General features: G+C 55.0%; 1 protein-coding gene and 1 long non-coding RNA gene across 4 annotated transcripts; one reads left to right on the top strand and one right to left on the bottom strand.

Moving 5' to 3' along the window:
* The first annotated feature begins 606 nt into the window (after window positions 1–606).
* Window positions 607–2,440, top strand: LOC125159135 (uncharacterized). Its single transcript, XM_047847088.1, has 2 exons — window positions 607–1,079; window positions 1,466–2,440. Exons 1-2 carry the CDS (start codon window positions 800–802, stop codon window positions 2,230–2,232), a joined length of 1,047 nt encoding a protein of 348 aa, XP_047703044.1. The 5' UTR covers window positions 607–799; the 3' UTR covers window positions 2,233–2,440.
* Window positions 2,441–9,849: 7,409 nt separating this feature from the next.
* On the bottom strand, window positions 9,850–15,223 carry LOC125159043 (uncharacterized). Of its 3 annotated transcripts, XR_007149665.1 has the most exons (4): window positions 14,972–15,223; window positions 14,529–14,621; window positions 13,038–13,373; window positions 9,850–11,886 (listed from the first exon to the last, which is right to left on the bottom strand). It is a non-coding gene; the product is annotated as an uncharacterized LOC125159043 (long non-coding RNA). The 3 variants fall into 3 exon arrangements; XR_007149663.1 differs by having other exon boundaries at window positions 14,529–15,223; XR_007149664.1 differs by having other exon boundaries at window positions 9,850–11,882; window positions 14,529–15,223.
* Window positions 15,224–15,764: the final 541 nt, after the last annotated feature.

Raw genomic sequence — 15,764 nt, 5'->3', positions numbered from 1 at the left:
ATGGAAAGACCCCAGCGGGTTTGAAAGGAGAGGGAAGCCGGGAGCAGGGAGAAGCCACCAGCCCGGGGTCATGCGTTTGGGAGAATGAAGGCACGTGTGATAGATTATAAATCAGTTAGTAAATTGTGTGCATGCGACTCTTCAAGGACTAAGGTCTGAGAGTCGCACCGCGTCTCCAGAAGCTGGCCAGCGGGGAGAGAGGCCGAGGACCCCAACCGCTCCTTTTCCTCTGCTGGAACACCTCGGAAACGTCTCTGGGGGTTGTCTGCTGACTTTCTGTCACTTTTATTTTGTTTGGGTGCTTTGCATTGATCAAGTCAGTGCTGCACATGCCGGCTTTGGAAGATGCCTTCCTCTCCTGGCATTTCCCTGCAGGGTTTATGGGGACCCCCCGAGGCTCAGCTGGTCGGAACGGGGTGGGGGTGGGGGGCGGGTAGCCCCCACCCCCATGAGGAATGTATCCCCTGGGCACGAAGGTGCAAATGTCGGACCCCAGGTCCAGAGAGTTAAAGAAAGCAATAAAATCCCTGTCCGCCTTTTGGAACGATCGACTCGGACACGTTTGACTCGCCCCACACCTCTCTTCCCATTCGGGCTTCCCCTCCCCTCAGAGCCGCCCCCTCTGGGGTCCAGGGAGCCTCCTCTCGAGGCTACGGGATCCGTTCCCTCCTGCCCGACACCTTCCACTTGGCCTCGCGTGGGCTACCTCTATAAGACATGCGGTTTATTGCACCGTGCTTTATATCACCTTCATTGTTCAATTGCCTCTAATTTTTATGAGAAGGGGGAGTGCTGTAAAATGCTTGCATCATCGAACGAGCACCGTGCTTGGATAGGCAGAGACAGCAAACTCTTGCACTGGGCTGCCGGCCGCCCGAGGCGCATCCGGGCCTGGTGCACGAGGGTCTCGGCGGGAGGTGGGAGGCACGGCAGGCCACAGGCTAGAGAGACAGCCCTCTGGTGCCGCACCGGCATCATCAGCCCCCGGGGACCACGGAGGCAGCCCAGCGTCTGGAGCTCCATCACACCTGTCGCGCACAGACCAGTCGATTCTCTGCACCGAAGTCCGCTCGCCTCAGGTGAGGAGGGGACGGGTCTGTCTGTGATTCCTTTTGGCTGGACCCGGCTGGACCTGAGCAAGACAGAACCTGGGTTCAGAGCTGTAACTTCCAGACGAGGGAGCTCTCTCCTTTGGCTTGACCGTAGGCTCAGCCGGCGGTGACCCAGCCGCCTCGCGGCCGCCTCCGCTTACACAGACCCACAAACGCGGGGTGCTGGACACAAGGAAGTACCCCTACCCGGGAAATGGGGGCGGGGAAGCAGTAGAAATCCTGAAGCCCACCTCTTGCCCCTTTGCAAACACCTGCTGTGTATTCTTGCATATCCGGGAAGGTGATGTGAATGTTCCCTGCCCTCATCTTGAGGACTGCAAGCATTGAAAGAGGTGTTTTCTTTTATTTTTTAGCAAAACCAGTCCCCACTGAACGCCCTGAATTCTGTTGCTGGAATCCTAGCCCTCCCGTCACTGCAGAAGTTTTCTGTCTGAGCGATGGGACCCCACACACCGGGCACAGGCAGGGAGGACTGGGGGCATGGGGCAGAAATGACAGCAGGGGCTCCGCACCCTTCACGGCCCCCGACGTGGCCTCCGCACCCGGGCCATCCAGCCGGGCCAGCCCTCGGCCTCTAGGAGGGCACCCGTGCTTCTGGGTTTCAGAATGCGTCGCCCTTCAAACAAAGGCAGGGCCTCGCAGATTCCTATCCTGCCCTCTGCCAGGGAGCCTCGCTGCCAAGACTCACAGGCATGTGTGCCCGCCTCCAGCAACTCTAGCCGAAGGGCCTGGCCGGGGCTTTGATCTGGGTCCTGGAGCACAGTGTGGGAAGCTCGCTGCAGCTCAGGCCTGGGAACAAGCCCGGGCATCCCAGCTCGCTCCCTCCCCTGCAGGGCTCGGTAGAGGGGCCGTGAGGACAGCCAGAGGCGCCCAGGACGAAATGCCGATCTCATGGGGGAGGCTCCAGATGTCCAGGTGCAAACCGTGTCCCAGCCTCCAGCCTGGATGCTCTGAGAGCACCCACGCCTTCCCACGAGGTCACAGAACGCACGCTCCCGGCCCCCCGTCGCCCGTCCTAAATCAGCCGGTGCCTACTAGTTATTCATTCAACCACCCATCCGCCAAATGCACCGGGTCCCCACACCCCGGGCGACGTGCTTCATCCAAGGGTGGACAGTGAGTCGATCTGAGCCTCTGGCCGGGCGAAGACTTGAGCCTCACCCCAAAGACATGTGGGAAACGGAGCCTCAGAGGTGACACTTTCCTGCTCTGTGGCTGGTACATGAGAGAGAGACAGCATCCTTGGGAATGGAATGCTTTAAAGATTTTATTTATTTTTTAAGCTTATTTATTTTGAGAGAAAGAGAGAGGGAGAATCCCAAGCAGGCTCCTCAGGGTCAGCTCACAGCCCGACGCGGGGCTCGAACCCACGAACCGCTAGATCATGACCTGAGCCGAGACCAAGAACAGACATTCAACCGACTGAGCCCCCCAGGTGCCCCCGCATTATACGTTTCCTTAAACGTGCTTTGAAAAGACTACCCCTGGGCATTCTGGAAAATGTTCCAAAGCCTGTATTGCAGTCTGAATAGTGCCACACTAGAAAATAGAAGCGTTAAAAAAAAAAATTTAAAAAAAAAAAAAGGGGGGCACCTGACTTCGGCTCAGGTCACGATCTCACGGTCCGTGAGTTCGAGCCCCGCATCGGGCTCTGGGCTGACAGCTCAGAGCCTGGAGCCTGCTTCCGATTCTGTGTCTCCCTCTCTCTCTGCCCCTCCCCCGTTCATGCTCTGTCTCTCTCTGTCCCAAAATAAATAAAAAACGTTGAAAAAACAAAGTGTATTAGTGTGTTTAAGACTTTGTCGTTTGAAACAAAGTGTATTAGTGTGTTTAAGACTTTGTCGCTCTTAGCTCTGATCTCACGAGTAAACAACGGAAGGGGGGAAAAAGCACGAGATGAGATGGGTCCCAGGAAGACGGAGTCCCAGTTGAAGCAGAAGCACGCCAGCAGGTGCAGGAGGGGGAGGAGTCATGAAAAGGTACCCGGCTTCTGTGGCCGGATGTAGCTGAGCCGGCCCGATGGGCTGGACATAAGCTAGTAGGTGACGCTTGGGAAGTTTGGATGTGCTGTGTGAACGTGAGTTTCGCAGGCCAGGGGGCCCTGCTCAGGGCTGGATGGGTCACTGCCTGTGCTGGACGTGGCCGTCGCCCCTGGAGCACGTGGTCCAGCAAGAGAGACAACGAGCAGGGAACGGCACCAGGGGCTGTGGCAGGAGCCGTGAAGGATAAGCATCAGGGAGCCGCCCGGGGCCGGGCAGGCGGGAGGGCACCTGTGTGAGCCTCCGCCGGGCAGAGGAGACGGGGCGAGGCAGGGAACACAGGGAACGGAGAAGCCGTCCCGGCAGGGGACAACAGAGACCCGGAGGGGTTTCTTCCAGTCCCCAAGGGAGCAATGACCCCAAAGAGCCCACGCGCCAGTCCCCGTAACCTGTAAAGAGGCTGCATCACACAGCAGAGGAGAGTTCAAGTTGTAGGCAGATGTGAGATCGCTAAGCGACCGACCCTAACACGGGGAGATGATCCTGTTTTGTCCCAGCGGGGCCCCAAGTCACAAGGGGCCTTCACAGCGCGAGGACCTGACCCGACACAGCTGGCTGTGAAGGCGGAGAAAGAGGCCCTGAGCCGAGGGGTGCGGGCGGCCCCCAGAAGCTGGACAAGGCAAAGGAGCAGATTCTCCCTCAGAGCCTCCTGGAGGAACCGGGCCTTGACCTTAGCCCAGGGAGGCCCGCGGCAGACTCCCGGCCTCCAGAAGCGTGCGATGAGAGATGCGTGTGTCTTAGGCCGCTAAGCGTGTGGTTCTTTGTTACAGAGGCAGGAGGAAGCCGAGACACCTGACAAAGCTCTTTCTCTCTAAGTGTTAGCTCAGGACCAGGAAATGACATGCGGCTTATGAGCAAGGACATTCTGGCGATCTTCACGACCAGCCGTCTGTGGGTGAGGAAGGAAGAGTGCAGAAGTGCAGGAGCCTTCTCTCAGAGCAGGGTGGGGCGGGGAGGGGCAGGGCGGGGCCTCGGCGGGGGTCCAGGTGGCGGGTGTCCCCTCCAGCCAGGCAGGCGCCCCCTCCAGCCAGGCCCAGACCGTGCCTCGAATCCCAGCTCTCTGCTAACTAGCTGTGCAACTCAGGGCCGCGACTGAGCCTAGCCGGGCCTCAGTTTTCCCCTCTGCCAAATGGGCACAAGAATCTCAAAGTCCGGGTTGTCAGCACAACTGCAGAGGGTAAGCGTAAAGGCTCACACCGTCCGGCAGTTAATAGCAGCTCAAGAAATAAAAGCTGTTGTTAGCAATGGCACATTTATTTATTACTTAAAGTAGAAGGTCTGTCATCTGCCTCAAAGGATTTTGGGCCACAGTATACGAATCAGGACACTTCTGCTAGGGCAGGTTCCCGGTGTCTGCGGGGAGCTAATTCCTGCACCCGACGGCTGCCTTGAGCTCACGCTCCCCTGGGACCCAGGGCAGGACGGACCGGAGCCAGGAGGGGCTCGTCACCCACAGAATGCCTGCAAGATCCCCCAGGGGCCGGCCTCCTTCCCCAGGAGAAATTCTAGCAGGCATCAAAGGTACACACGTTTATCTGTGTGTGTGTGTGTGTGTGTGTGTGTGTGTGTGTTTGCAGAGGTAACACATTCACATGGCTTAAATATATATTCAAACACACCCATATGTTAGAAAATACACATGCGTATCTTCACCGCGTGTTTTACACACACTGAAAAGTCCCTTCGGCTCCTCTCCATCGGCCCTCCTTCCTCAGATAACCATGGAGGGGTTTCCAAGATACCCTTCACGTGTTTCTTTAGGGAAACGCAAGCAAACAAAAAACGGACGCTCCTCTCCCGGTCTTTGCTCAGGGCAGAGAGCGAGCTATTGTGGCGCCCGCTAACGTTTATGGAGTGCTTTTCTATGCCAGGCCCGGCTGTAAGTACTTTTGTTGTCTGACCAATTTAGCCTGCGCGACAGAGTCAGGTGGTAAATAAATTATTGACTCCGTTTTACTGAAGAGCCCAGGCACAGAGAGGTTAAGTTACCAGCTCCGGTCAGGGGAGAAATTCAATAAATGATCCAGAATCGGTCTGGGGGCGCCCTGCCTCCCATCCTGTCTCCGCCAGAACTCCACCTGCTGTGTCTCTCCCTCCCCTCCCTCTGCCCCTTCCTCCCCCTCCCGCCTCCTCTGTCTCTCTCTCCTCCTCTCTTCCCTCCCTTCTTTTCTTCCTTTCCCGGAACAATGTCTCAATGTTTCATTCCTGCATATATTTGTTGCCTGTCGCTGCTGTAACAAATGACCACAAGCTTAGTGGCTTAAAACGACACAAAGTTATTACTTCACAGTTCGGGAGGTCAAAAGTCCATCAGGGGGTTCACTGGGCTGACATCAGTATGCTGGCAGGACCGGTTGCTTCTGGAAGGCCTGTGGGAGAACCCAGGTCCTTGCCCGAGGAACACACGGTTTCCAGGGATCAGGACGAGGACAGTGGGGACCATTATTCTGCCTGTCATACCAGGAGACGCCCTCCTTATTTCATTTTATTTTATTTTTTTACAGATAAGCCGTAGTCCACAGCAGAGAAATTCTGCAAATGCATTTACTCGCTCTTCCGTTAACGGATAGTTGGGTTTTTTCCAACCTTTCATCCTTATTAAAAACCCTGTGCCGAATAATCTGGTACATGGTAACACTTTGCACACAGGCAAGCGGGGGGGGGGGGGGGGAATTCCAGCAGTCAGAGGATTGGCTCAAAGATGCACGAACAGAGGGGCGCCTGGGGGGCTCGGTCTGTTCAGCATCTGGCCTCAGCTCAGGTCATGATCTCACAGTTTGTGGGCTCGAGCCCCGCGTCGGGCTCTGTGCTGACAGCTCGGAACCTGGAGCCTGCTTCGGATTCTGTGACCCCCTCTCTTGTCTCTGCCTCTCCCCCGCTCCCGCTCTGTCTCTGTCTCTCTCCCTCCCAAAAATAAATATTAAAAAAAAAAGATGCACAGGCATCTGTAGTTCTGACGGAAATGGCCAGCTCTCCCTACGACTTGCGTCCACCCCAGCGGCGTCAGAGGCAGTGTCCCCCCCCCCCTCCCCCGGGTGCACACGTCTCGCTTTGGGACCGTTGTCAACCCCGGAAAAACACATAACACACGCCTTCGCGAGGAGTCTCACCATGGTCTCTGGTCTGGCGGGAGGTGGGGAACCGGTCATACACCGGCCCTGGAGAGAAGTCAAGGCCACTGCCTCAACTTATTACTCAGGAAGTATTTCGCTCAGGGGGCGGGTGAAGCTCAGAGAGTGTGCTGCTTCCCGACGATTCCTTCCCGGACACGGGATGAAACTGGGGACGTGAAAACGGATGGTGGGCCATCCAGTAATGGACGTGGCACACGGGCGTCTGCCAGGAACTAGAATCGGTCGGTCTAGCCCGAGAATGCCAACTCCGCGTCTCGTGCTCCTCACCGAACAGGGAACAAAGCGCCCCAGGTGACGGAAGAGAAGGTGGCGTGGGCCTTCAGAGGGGACACAGAGGAGCGGGGGGCACCTCACGCACGGGCCGGCCACCCCTCCTGGCCCCGGGCAGGGGCCTGTGGGAAGGGACAAGAGATGCCCTCGATACACTTGAATCTGCCTAAGTTCTAGCAGGAGCATGGAATTAGGAGTCCAGAGGTCTGCTCCCCAGTGAGGAGAGAGGATTTTCTGGGCCTGGAGAATTCTAGGAATTCTCATGTGTTATTCAAGGTCATGACGGGTGGGAAACAATCCACGTGTCCACCCAGGGCAGCGTGGCCAATGACTGTCCCACGGGGCCCCGCCTCCCGGCCTTCGGGGACAGCCTGCCGTGGCCCCTGCACACCGCGGCAGAGACCCCCGAGTCACTGCCCTCCTCCCTCGGACAGTAACTTCCCACCCCAACGGTATGCCCTGGTGTCGTGCCTCAGTTTCCCTTTATAGTCATTCTGTGGTCAGGCAGGATAATTGCAGGGTCTTGTTAGCCCCTGGGCTCTCCATCCCTCTTTTGAGTTTTGTGTGGTAAAATCATCACTTCTCTCTCCCTTTTTTTTTTTTTTGTAAGTTTATTTATTTATGGGGCCCCTGGGTGGCTCAGTCAGTTAAGCGACTGACTTCGGTTCAGGTCACGATCTCACGGTTTGTGAGTTCGAGCCCCGCGTCGGGCTCAGAGCCTGGAGCCTGCTTGGGATTCTGTGTCTCCTTCTGTCTCCGCCCCTCCCCCATTCATGCTCTCTCTCTCTCTCTCTCTCTCTCAAAAATAAATAAATATATTTTAAAATAAATAAATATATTAAAAATATAAATATAAATATTTTTAAAAGTTTATTTATTTTTGAGAGAGAGAGAGAGAGAGAGCATGCACTCATGAGCAGGGGAGGGGCAGAGAGAGAAGGAGAGAATCCCAAGCAGGCTTTGCACAGTCAGCACAGAGCCCGATGTGGGGCCCAGTCTCCGACTGCGAGATCATAACCTGAGCAGAAACGAAGCATTAGGAGCGTAACCAACCGAGCCACTCAGGTGCCCCCAAACTATTACTTCTTCTTTTTAAACAAAGAAGTCTGTCTAACTTCCAGTCCCCTATTGTGACGATCCTAAAAGCATAAGAGTACCCCAAAATGTAATTAACTTGCAATGAGAAATTAACTTGCGATGAGAAAGTCTACACCGTGGGGGTTTTTTGTTGTTGTTGGGTTTTTTTCCCTACTGTACTTACCGCTGATGGACTGCTGGAGTTTCTACAAGGAGAGACCCCCCACAGTCTCCCTGCCCCCCCGAAGGAGGACCGTCTTGGATGCTACAGTCCAGGGCGAGCCCTCGGCCGTCAGGCTCCTCTGCGGGTCTGCATCACGGGTGACATGGGCTTGCTCTACATGGTAAGCTAGAAAGCCTTCATTCATTCACTGGGACCAGATGCCAGTGTAATTATGATTATAAAACCCGTGTAAGTAGGTAACAAGGTCGTGTGGTGGCAATTTTTTTTAAATGTTCACATAGCATTTAAAAAAATTTTTTAATGTTATTTACTTTGGGGTGGGGGGGGGCGGGGCAGGAGCCGAGAGAGAGGGAAAACACAGTACCCGAAGCAGGCTCCAGGCTCTGAGCCGTCAGCACAGAGCCCAACGCGGGGCTCCAATCGAATCCACAAACCCCAAGAACGTAACATGAGCTGAAGTTGGACTCTTCGACGACTGAGCCCCCCGGGAGCCCCTTGGTGTCAGACGATTTAAAGCGGTCGCTCAGACGACCCAATCATGCGAATGCATCACGACACATGAAAACATATAAGCGCATGTGCACGCACACGGACACACACACGTACACTCGTGAACATCGGAAAGAAAGCACACAATCCAGACGACACCCCAAGGCCAACCTGGTTCTAAGACCGTGTGCCGAAAGCCTTGCAAGTAAAGATTTGGGGGCGTCTGGGGGCTCCATCGGCGAAGCATCCGACTCTTGATTTCGGCTCGGGTCATGATCCCTGAGTTCAAGCCCACATCGGGCTCTGTGCTGACGGTGTGGGGCTTGCTTGGGATTCTCTCTCTCTGTCTCCCTGCCCCTCCCCTGCCCACTCCTTCTCTCTCTCGCTCAAAAATAGATAATATGAAAAGTAATAAAGATTTGGAAGTGTGACAGCATTTCTGGTGAGTATGTGGGCAGAATCACACACTCGTACACCCGTGGACAAAATGTAAGCCAGCCAAAGCCTTCAGGAGAGCAGTGGGGCCAAGTCCTACAACAGGTGAGCCTTCCATCCACGTCGACCCAGCTTCCGGAAGTGTGTCCACCTACCCAAGGACACGAAGATATGCACGCTGGATATTTATTGCAACACGTGTGTAAGAGCCAAGTCTGAAAACAGCCCGCAAGTTTATCAGCAAAGGTTGAATTGCATAAATTACAGCACAGCTGCACAATGCGAGAGGGCGTAGCCCCCTGGAAGAATGAGGTTAATTTGCGCAGACGGGGAAAACGTCCCAGATCTTTCTACCTCGTGTGGTAAGGAAGCACAACTGTTTTTTATTTTTAATGGTGCACGCAGGGCATTATTCCAGGGGCTGGTGACACAGGGATGCCCAAATGCAACGGGACCTCCCCCACGCGGGGCTCGCTCCAGGAGCGACAGAGAAGAAGCAAGGGAGTCCGTGAGGACAGCGGTGGGGGGAGCCACAGGAGCTGGGACAGAAAGCTGTGGCCCCCGGTGCAGCCGGGAAGGAGTTTCTCCTGAACACACCCGGCTGGCCTTCTGGGTCAGCAGATATTTTCCCCCCAGGGGTGGCAAAGGCTCCCACCGTGGCCGAGACCCTGTCCATTTATCTAGCTGGGGGCAGGGGGGGGGGGGGGGGATCCACAGAAGTTTCCTCTCTCACCGTGCAGAGGCTCCCTCTGAGGGTCCGGGAGGACCTTTCCCACGGCACCCAGCTCTTGGAGGCTCTGGCAGCCTTTGGGGAAATTTGGCTTGAATATGCACCCTTGGAATGATGCCTCCACTGTCACAAGGCTGGCTTCCCTCTGTGTGTGTGTGTGTGTGTGTGTGTGTGTGTGTGTCTTCTCCTCTTTAAAAAAAATTTTTTTTTTAACATTTATTTACTTTTTAGAGACAGAGAGAGACAGAGCATGAGTGGGGGAGGGGCAGAGAGAGAGGGAGACACAGAATCGAAAGCAGGCTCCAGGCTCCGAGCTGTCAGCACAGAGCCCGACACGGGGCTCAAACCCACGAACCGTGAGATCATGACCTGAGCCGAAGTCGGACGCTTATCCACCTGAGCCACCCAGGCACCCCTCTCTCCTCTTTTTATAAGGAAACCAGCCATATTGGAGTTAGGGCCGACCTTGATGCTCTATGACCTCGTGTGAATTTAACTGCTTACCTCTGCAAGCACCCTACTTTCCAATCAAGGACATGTCCCTGGGTTCTGGATGGACAGGAGTTCTGGGCGGATGCTGTTCCACCCAGCGCCCACGTGGCAGAGTGGAGACGAGAGAAGCAGGTGCTAGACACGTTCATTCTGCGCAGCGGACGAGAGCCGAGCGCGGGTGCAGTGATCGCTCCGCGTCGGGGGCTGCCGTCCACGCTGCCTGGTTGGGACGGGCATTGCGGCACCGGGTCCATTGCTCTCAGAGGGTGGCCATTCAAGAGACAGCAATGGCGGGCTGGGTGGGCACAGGTGACGGTGAGCCTTCCGCCATCAGCCCCCCTCCGGAGTGGCCCTTCCCGGCACGTCGGGTGTGAGTCGGGACCGGGGAGAGGCCCTCTCTGGTCTTCCTCATGGCCCGGCGGGCGTGGGCAGCTTCAGTGCTGTCTCTCGGTGGCGCTGAATCAGGCCCGCCCGTGGGGTGGTGACCCACACACATACACCTTAAGTCACGGCTGGTGTAACACGCACGTGGACGCGGGCAAAGGCACCAGGAGAGGAAGAAGAAGGCGACGGGGACGGGCAGACTTGGCTCCTGTCACCTGGGAGCTTTGCCAAAGCCCCCGCCCCAGAATATAACCTGGAAACATCGACCAGTGTCACTGCCTGAGTCTGACGAAACCGCAAAAGCACCTTCCTGAGGTTGACGTAACGTGATGCCGGACAGGGTCTCGCAGGGCTTGGGGCTCAAGGTGGTGAAACGTGGGGGCCGTGGATTGGGTCAGCTCCAGCCTCCAGCAGTTTCATTGTACTCCGTTGTTGTATTTTATTTTAAAGCTTATTTATTTATTTAGGGAGAGAGAGCATGCAGGGGAAGGGCAGAGAGACGGAGAGGGAGAGAGAGAATCCCAAGCAAGCTCCCCACTGTCAGCCCAGAGCCCGACGCAGGCTCTCACGAACTGTGAGACCATAACTGGAGCCCAAGTTGGACGCTTAACCGACTGAGCCACCCAGGCGCCCCTCAGCCTTCGGCCATTTTAAAGGTATCGTTTCTCGAAAAGTTGCTTGGAGCCTCATGTGCCTCCATCTGCAAAATGGGACTCTTATCCTAACTCACAGGGCTGCCGAAGGCACGACGCGGGGTCAGCGGCCGCACCTCCAGCGCATCGGGCCCTTCCGGCCAGAGGGGACAAATTCCCTGCGTGGCCGTGTCTGTTCATTCGCCGTCCCACTCCGGGGCAGGGCCGCACGGCTCGGGGTGAGCACGGCCACCGTTCTCCTCTCCGCCCACCACAACCTCACAACTTGCCGAAAGAACGTCGCGTGATTCCCCTTTGTCATCTTTCTTGGGAAGTGAGAGCGCTAGATCTCTGAGCTGACCTTAGCAACCACGCTTGCGAGCTTCTCGGAGAAAGACAGCAGGTGCAGAGGCAGGGGTGCGTGGGGGCCACGGGGCTGCGTGTGCAGGAGCCCCGGAGCTGAGGAAGCAGGCAGGCCGTCGTCGGAGAAGCTCCTCCAGCTGGATGGCCAGCCCCGGCTCTCCCAGTGTCTCCAGCTACCGGTGACCCTCCACTCTTCGGGGTCAGGCCGCGCGAAACTGAACTGACATGAAATCAGTCTTTGGAATCCATTCCGATCCTGGGAAGGGCCGCGTGCGACGGCAAAGAACCTGGGTTTGCCCCCCGTCCGGGGTGAGTGGGCAGCCCCTCAGCCTCCTCCTCCTCCTCCGACCGTGAGGACCCTTTTCTGTTTCCGTGCTGGGGGCCGCAGGCTCCAGCTCCGGCCCACCGTCCGCTTTTGTGAATAAAGTTTTATTGGAACACAGCGGCTGGCTTGCTCACTCACTCACGTATTGCCCCTGGCTGCTTTTGCAGGACGATAGCAAATCTGAGTAGCCGTGACTTCCAAAGCCCAAATTACTCACTGTCTGGCCCCAAACAGAAAAAAAGCTTGTCGGTCAATCCCGGCTCTATTCCAAGTATCCACTAATTGGTGTCTTTCTTTCTTTCTTTCTTTCTTTCTTTCTCTTTCCTTCTTTCCCTTATTTCTTTCTTTCCGAAAGAAACTATATTTTATTTTTTTAATTAAAAAAATTTTTTTTACATTTTATTTACTTTTGAGAGAGAGGCAGAGAACAAGTGGGGGAGAGGCAGGGAGAGAGAGGGGGACACAGAATTCCAAGCAGGCTCCAGGCTCTGAGCCAGGCGCAGAGCCCGACGCGGGACTCGAACCCACAAACCGCAAGATCAGGACCTGAGCTGAAGTCGGACACTTAGCTGACTGAGCCACCCAGGGGCCCCAAGAAACTATATTTTAGAAGTTTTAGGTTTACAGAGAAATCACGTAAATGTATAGAATTCCTATATACCCCGGGGCACAGTGTCCCCCATTACTAACATCTTCATTAGTGAGGTCTCTGTTGCAATTGATGAATCAATTTTGATATGTTATTATTAACTACGGTCCATAGTTTACATTAGGGTTCACACTTGGTGTACATTCTACGAGTTTTGATAGTTTTATGTCTTCATTTAAAAATGTATTATGGGGGGGGCACCAGGTTGCCTTCAGTCGGTTGAGCCTCTGACTTCGGCTCAGGTCCCAATCTCATGGTTTGTGAGTTCAAGTCCTGTGTTGAGCTCTGTGTTGACAGCTCAGAGACCCTTTCAGATCCTCTGTCCCCCTCTGTCTCTGTCTCTCCCAAGATTATGCTGTCTCTCTCTCTCTCTCTCTCTCTCTCTCCCTCTCAAAAATAAATAAAAACATTTTAAAATATATTATTACTATTTTTTTAATTACAAAAGCAACTTCAGGCTTACCAGACAGTTGGAACAACACAGACCCCATAGAGGAAGCAGTGGGAGGTCCCCCACCTGCCAACCCTACTTTCTGAAGACAAAGTGAACACAGCCAACATGTGTCCTCCCTGGTTGTGGGGCAGGAAACACATACCACAACCGGCTTTCCCATTAACTATATTCCCTGCACGTCTTTTCGTCAGATCTGTAATGGCTGCGGAATATTCTATCGAACGCATGTGCCACTGTTCTCTTACCCATAGACGTTTAGACGACTTACAGTGCTGTGTGCTTCCAGTCAGTGCTGGAACGAACATTCTGGTCCATTCATCTTGAAGCACTCTGGGTAGCATCTCTGGAGGACAGTTTCCAGGAACGGGAGTGCCCAGCCAGGGAGTGTGAGCATATTTATCTTTGAGAGAAAGGGGACAAAGCGCCGTCCAGAAAGCTTGAGGCATTCATGTACCCATTCTGCCCCACACAGAGTGGGGACTGGGAGTCAAGATACGGATTCAGGGCACTGAGAGCACAGGACAGAGGAGGCACAGGGTTGGGGCAACCCTGGAAGGCTTCCTGGGAGATGTGGGTTATGGCAGGGTAAGAGAATTCACAAGATCTGGAGGAGAAAAGAGGGGGGAAGTTGGGGTTGGTCATCCAGATAAGAAACTGCCCAAGCAAAGACCGGGCCCTTTATGGACCCTGAGATCATAGGCTGATCCCTACGAATTGCATCAGGCATATGCCTTCTGGGGAGGAAAAGGTCTGGTAGGCAGGGCTGGAAATTGGGTAGACAGCACACCCTCGCTGGGGTGGAGAGAAGGCATTGACGTTCACCGCCATCTATTTGTAACAGAGCCAAACTTCAAACAACCCAGAAGGGCATTCACAGAACAGATACGTTGTGGTGCATTCATACAGTGCAATACTCTGTAGCCATGAACGGGGACACAGCACTGCTGGCCAGAACACCATGGAGACATCTGGGGCGGGGGGCACAGGGGCAATTCTGGGGGCCGGCAAGGTCCTGGCTGCCTGAGCCCCTCCCTCACCCCGAGTTACCCCCCCCCCACTTTCCTGCTTTCCACCACCCATCTGTGGCTGTAACGACTTCCTGGTCATAATTACCACCTAAGCACACCTCCCTCAATAGGAGGTGTTTCTTTTTCTCAAGGCCCTGGGGAAGGATTGCGGCAGAAGCTGCTGTGGGAGGGTCACGGAGGCTCTACCTGACTTTGGGATCCTTCACGGAGCCGTGCTTTTTTGGTTCTTTGCACATTCTTCTACGTATGCCTATATTTTACCATAAAGAAGTCTCTCCGGCTTTAAAAATCTGAAAACCATCAATTTCTTCCCACTCATTATACTGTATCTATAGTGCATGCAACATATAGCTACATACTCTGTGTGTGTGTGTGTGTGTGTGTGTGTGTACGTATATAGAGAGGGGGAAAGGGACAGAGAGATGAGCATATGCACTGATATATACCTATGTATAAAATGTCCCCATTTAAATAGTGTCCACCTTATTCAACAACAAACAGAAATGACCAAATGGGGAGACGCACCCCCTCCCCCGCCCCCTGCCCCGCCCATGGGAAGACAGCGGGCCCGGGGCCTTCCGAGCTGTTGTCAGGCTCTCTGCCTGCTTCCTGGCCCACGTGAGTCAGTTCTGCACCGGCCGGCCCGGCAAGCGCAGCCACGACTTGTGGCTAATCTTCCTGAGAAGCCGGCTCACCGGCCATTCGTCTCCCAAAACCCTGGAGTGACTCACGAGGCTCTGCGCGGGGCTCCTAAGGACTCTGTGAGGCAACGTGTTGGTCTCCTCTTGAGACACCCTCTAAGAGACGGTGAGCAATCCAGCCCACTGCGATTCAAAAGAAAACAACAACAGAGTTTTCCATCATCGGGGCTCCTGGAGCAGCCGAAGCGCGAGGGGCTGGAGGCTGCGTTGACGGGATCTTAGCCTCCCCCTCCTCCCGACTGGGACTGTTGCGTAATCAGTAGCAAAAAGCCCGCTGATCGCCGTTTACAACCGCGGGGTGAGAGTCAAAACTATCAACCCCAGCGGCCAGCTGCGCAGTCTAAATCATTTCCCCTAAAAGCTGGGATTTGATTTCATTTCCATAGATCCATCCTCCCCCCCCACACACACACTAAAAAGGCGTTCGAGGCCTAGCACCACAAGCTGGGGGATTACAAGTCTCAGAAATGTACGCTCGCTCAGTTCCGGAGGCCAGAAATCCAGGCGGCCGCCTGCAGGGTTGGTTCTGGTGGCTCTGAGGGCGAATCCAGGCCTCTCCCAGCTTCTGGTATTTGCTGGCAATCCTTGGCCCTCGTTGGCTTGGAGATGTGTCACCCGGTCCCCGCCTCCGCCTTCGCACGGCCTTCTCCCTCATGTCTGCGCCCAGTTCCCCTCTTCTTAGAGGGACACTGGTGGCTGAACTGAGGGCCCACCCTCACCCACGCCCAGGCTTCGTAGGACTCAAGTTGCTACAAACTGGAGGTGCCCTTTAAGGAAAAGAATACAAAATGATTAAATAAAAATGAGGTGCAAATGTGAATGCATATTCAGAATGCAGACAAATCACAAAAAGTTACTGGAGCTGTGGACGCTCAGATGCCTTCCCTCTGCAGTCTGTCCAGGCAACTCGGAGAAACGCCCACCTAGAAAGTGTGGGTCAGGTGGGGGCCCCCAAATGTGGGGTGACGATCAGGTGGGAGCCGGTGGCATGGGGGGCAGGCAGGGGGGGGAGTGTGTGTGAAAGGATTTGCCCCAGGCACAACAAAGGAGGCAGAAGTTTCTAGAACGCTTGGCCGGGGAGCAGCGGGCAGGACAGCAGAGGAGGAACTGTCCGCAAGGAGGCAGTGGGTGGGGCTGTTTTTAAAGCAGGAAGGTGAGGAAGTCTTGGAACCTTCCCTTTTTTGATAACTGTGCCCCGTTGTAAGTAACCCATAGGACTTGTGGATATTGTGAAATGGGCCGGTCTGTATTCAGTCAGGCCGTCCC

This window comes from Prionailurus viverrinus, unplaced genomic scaffold, assembly GCF_022837055.1.
Source record: "Prionailurus viverrinus isolate Anna unplaced genomic scaffold, UM_Priviv_1.0 scaffold_42, whole genome shotgun sequence".
Lineage (NCBI taxonomy): Eukaryota > Metazoa > Chordata > Mammalia > Carnivora > Felidae > Prionailurus > Prionailurus viverrinus.
This window is presented reverse-complemented; position numbering and strand designations above follow the sequence as displayed.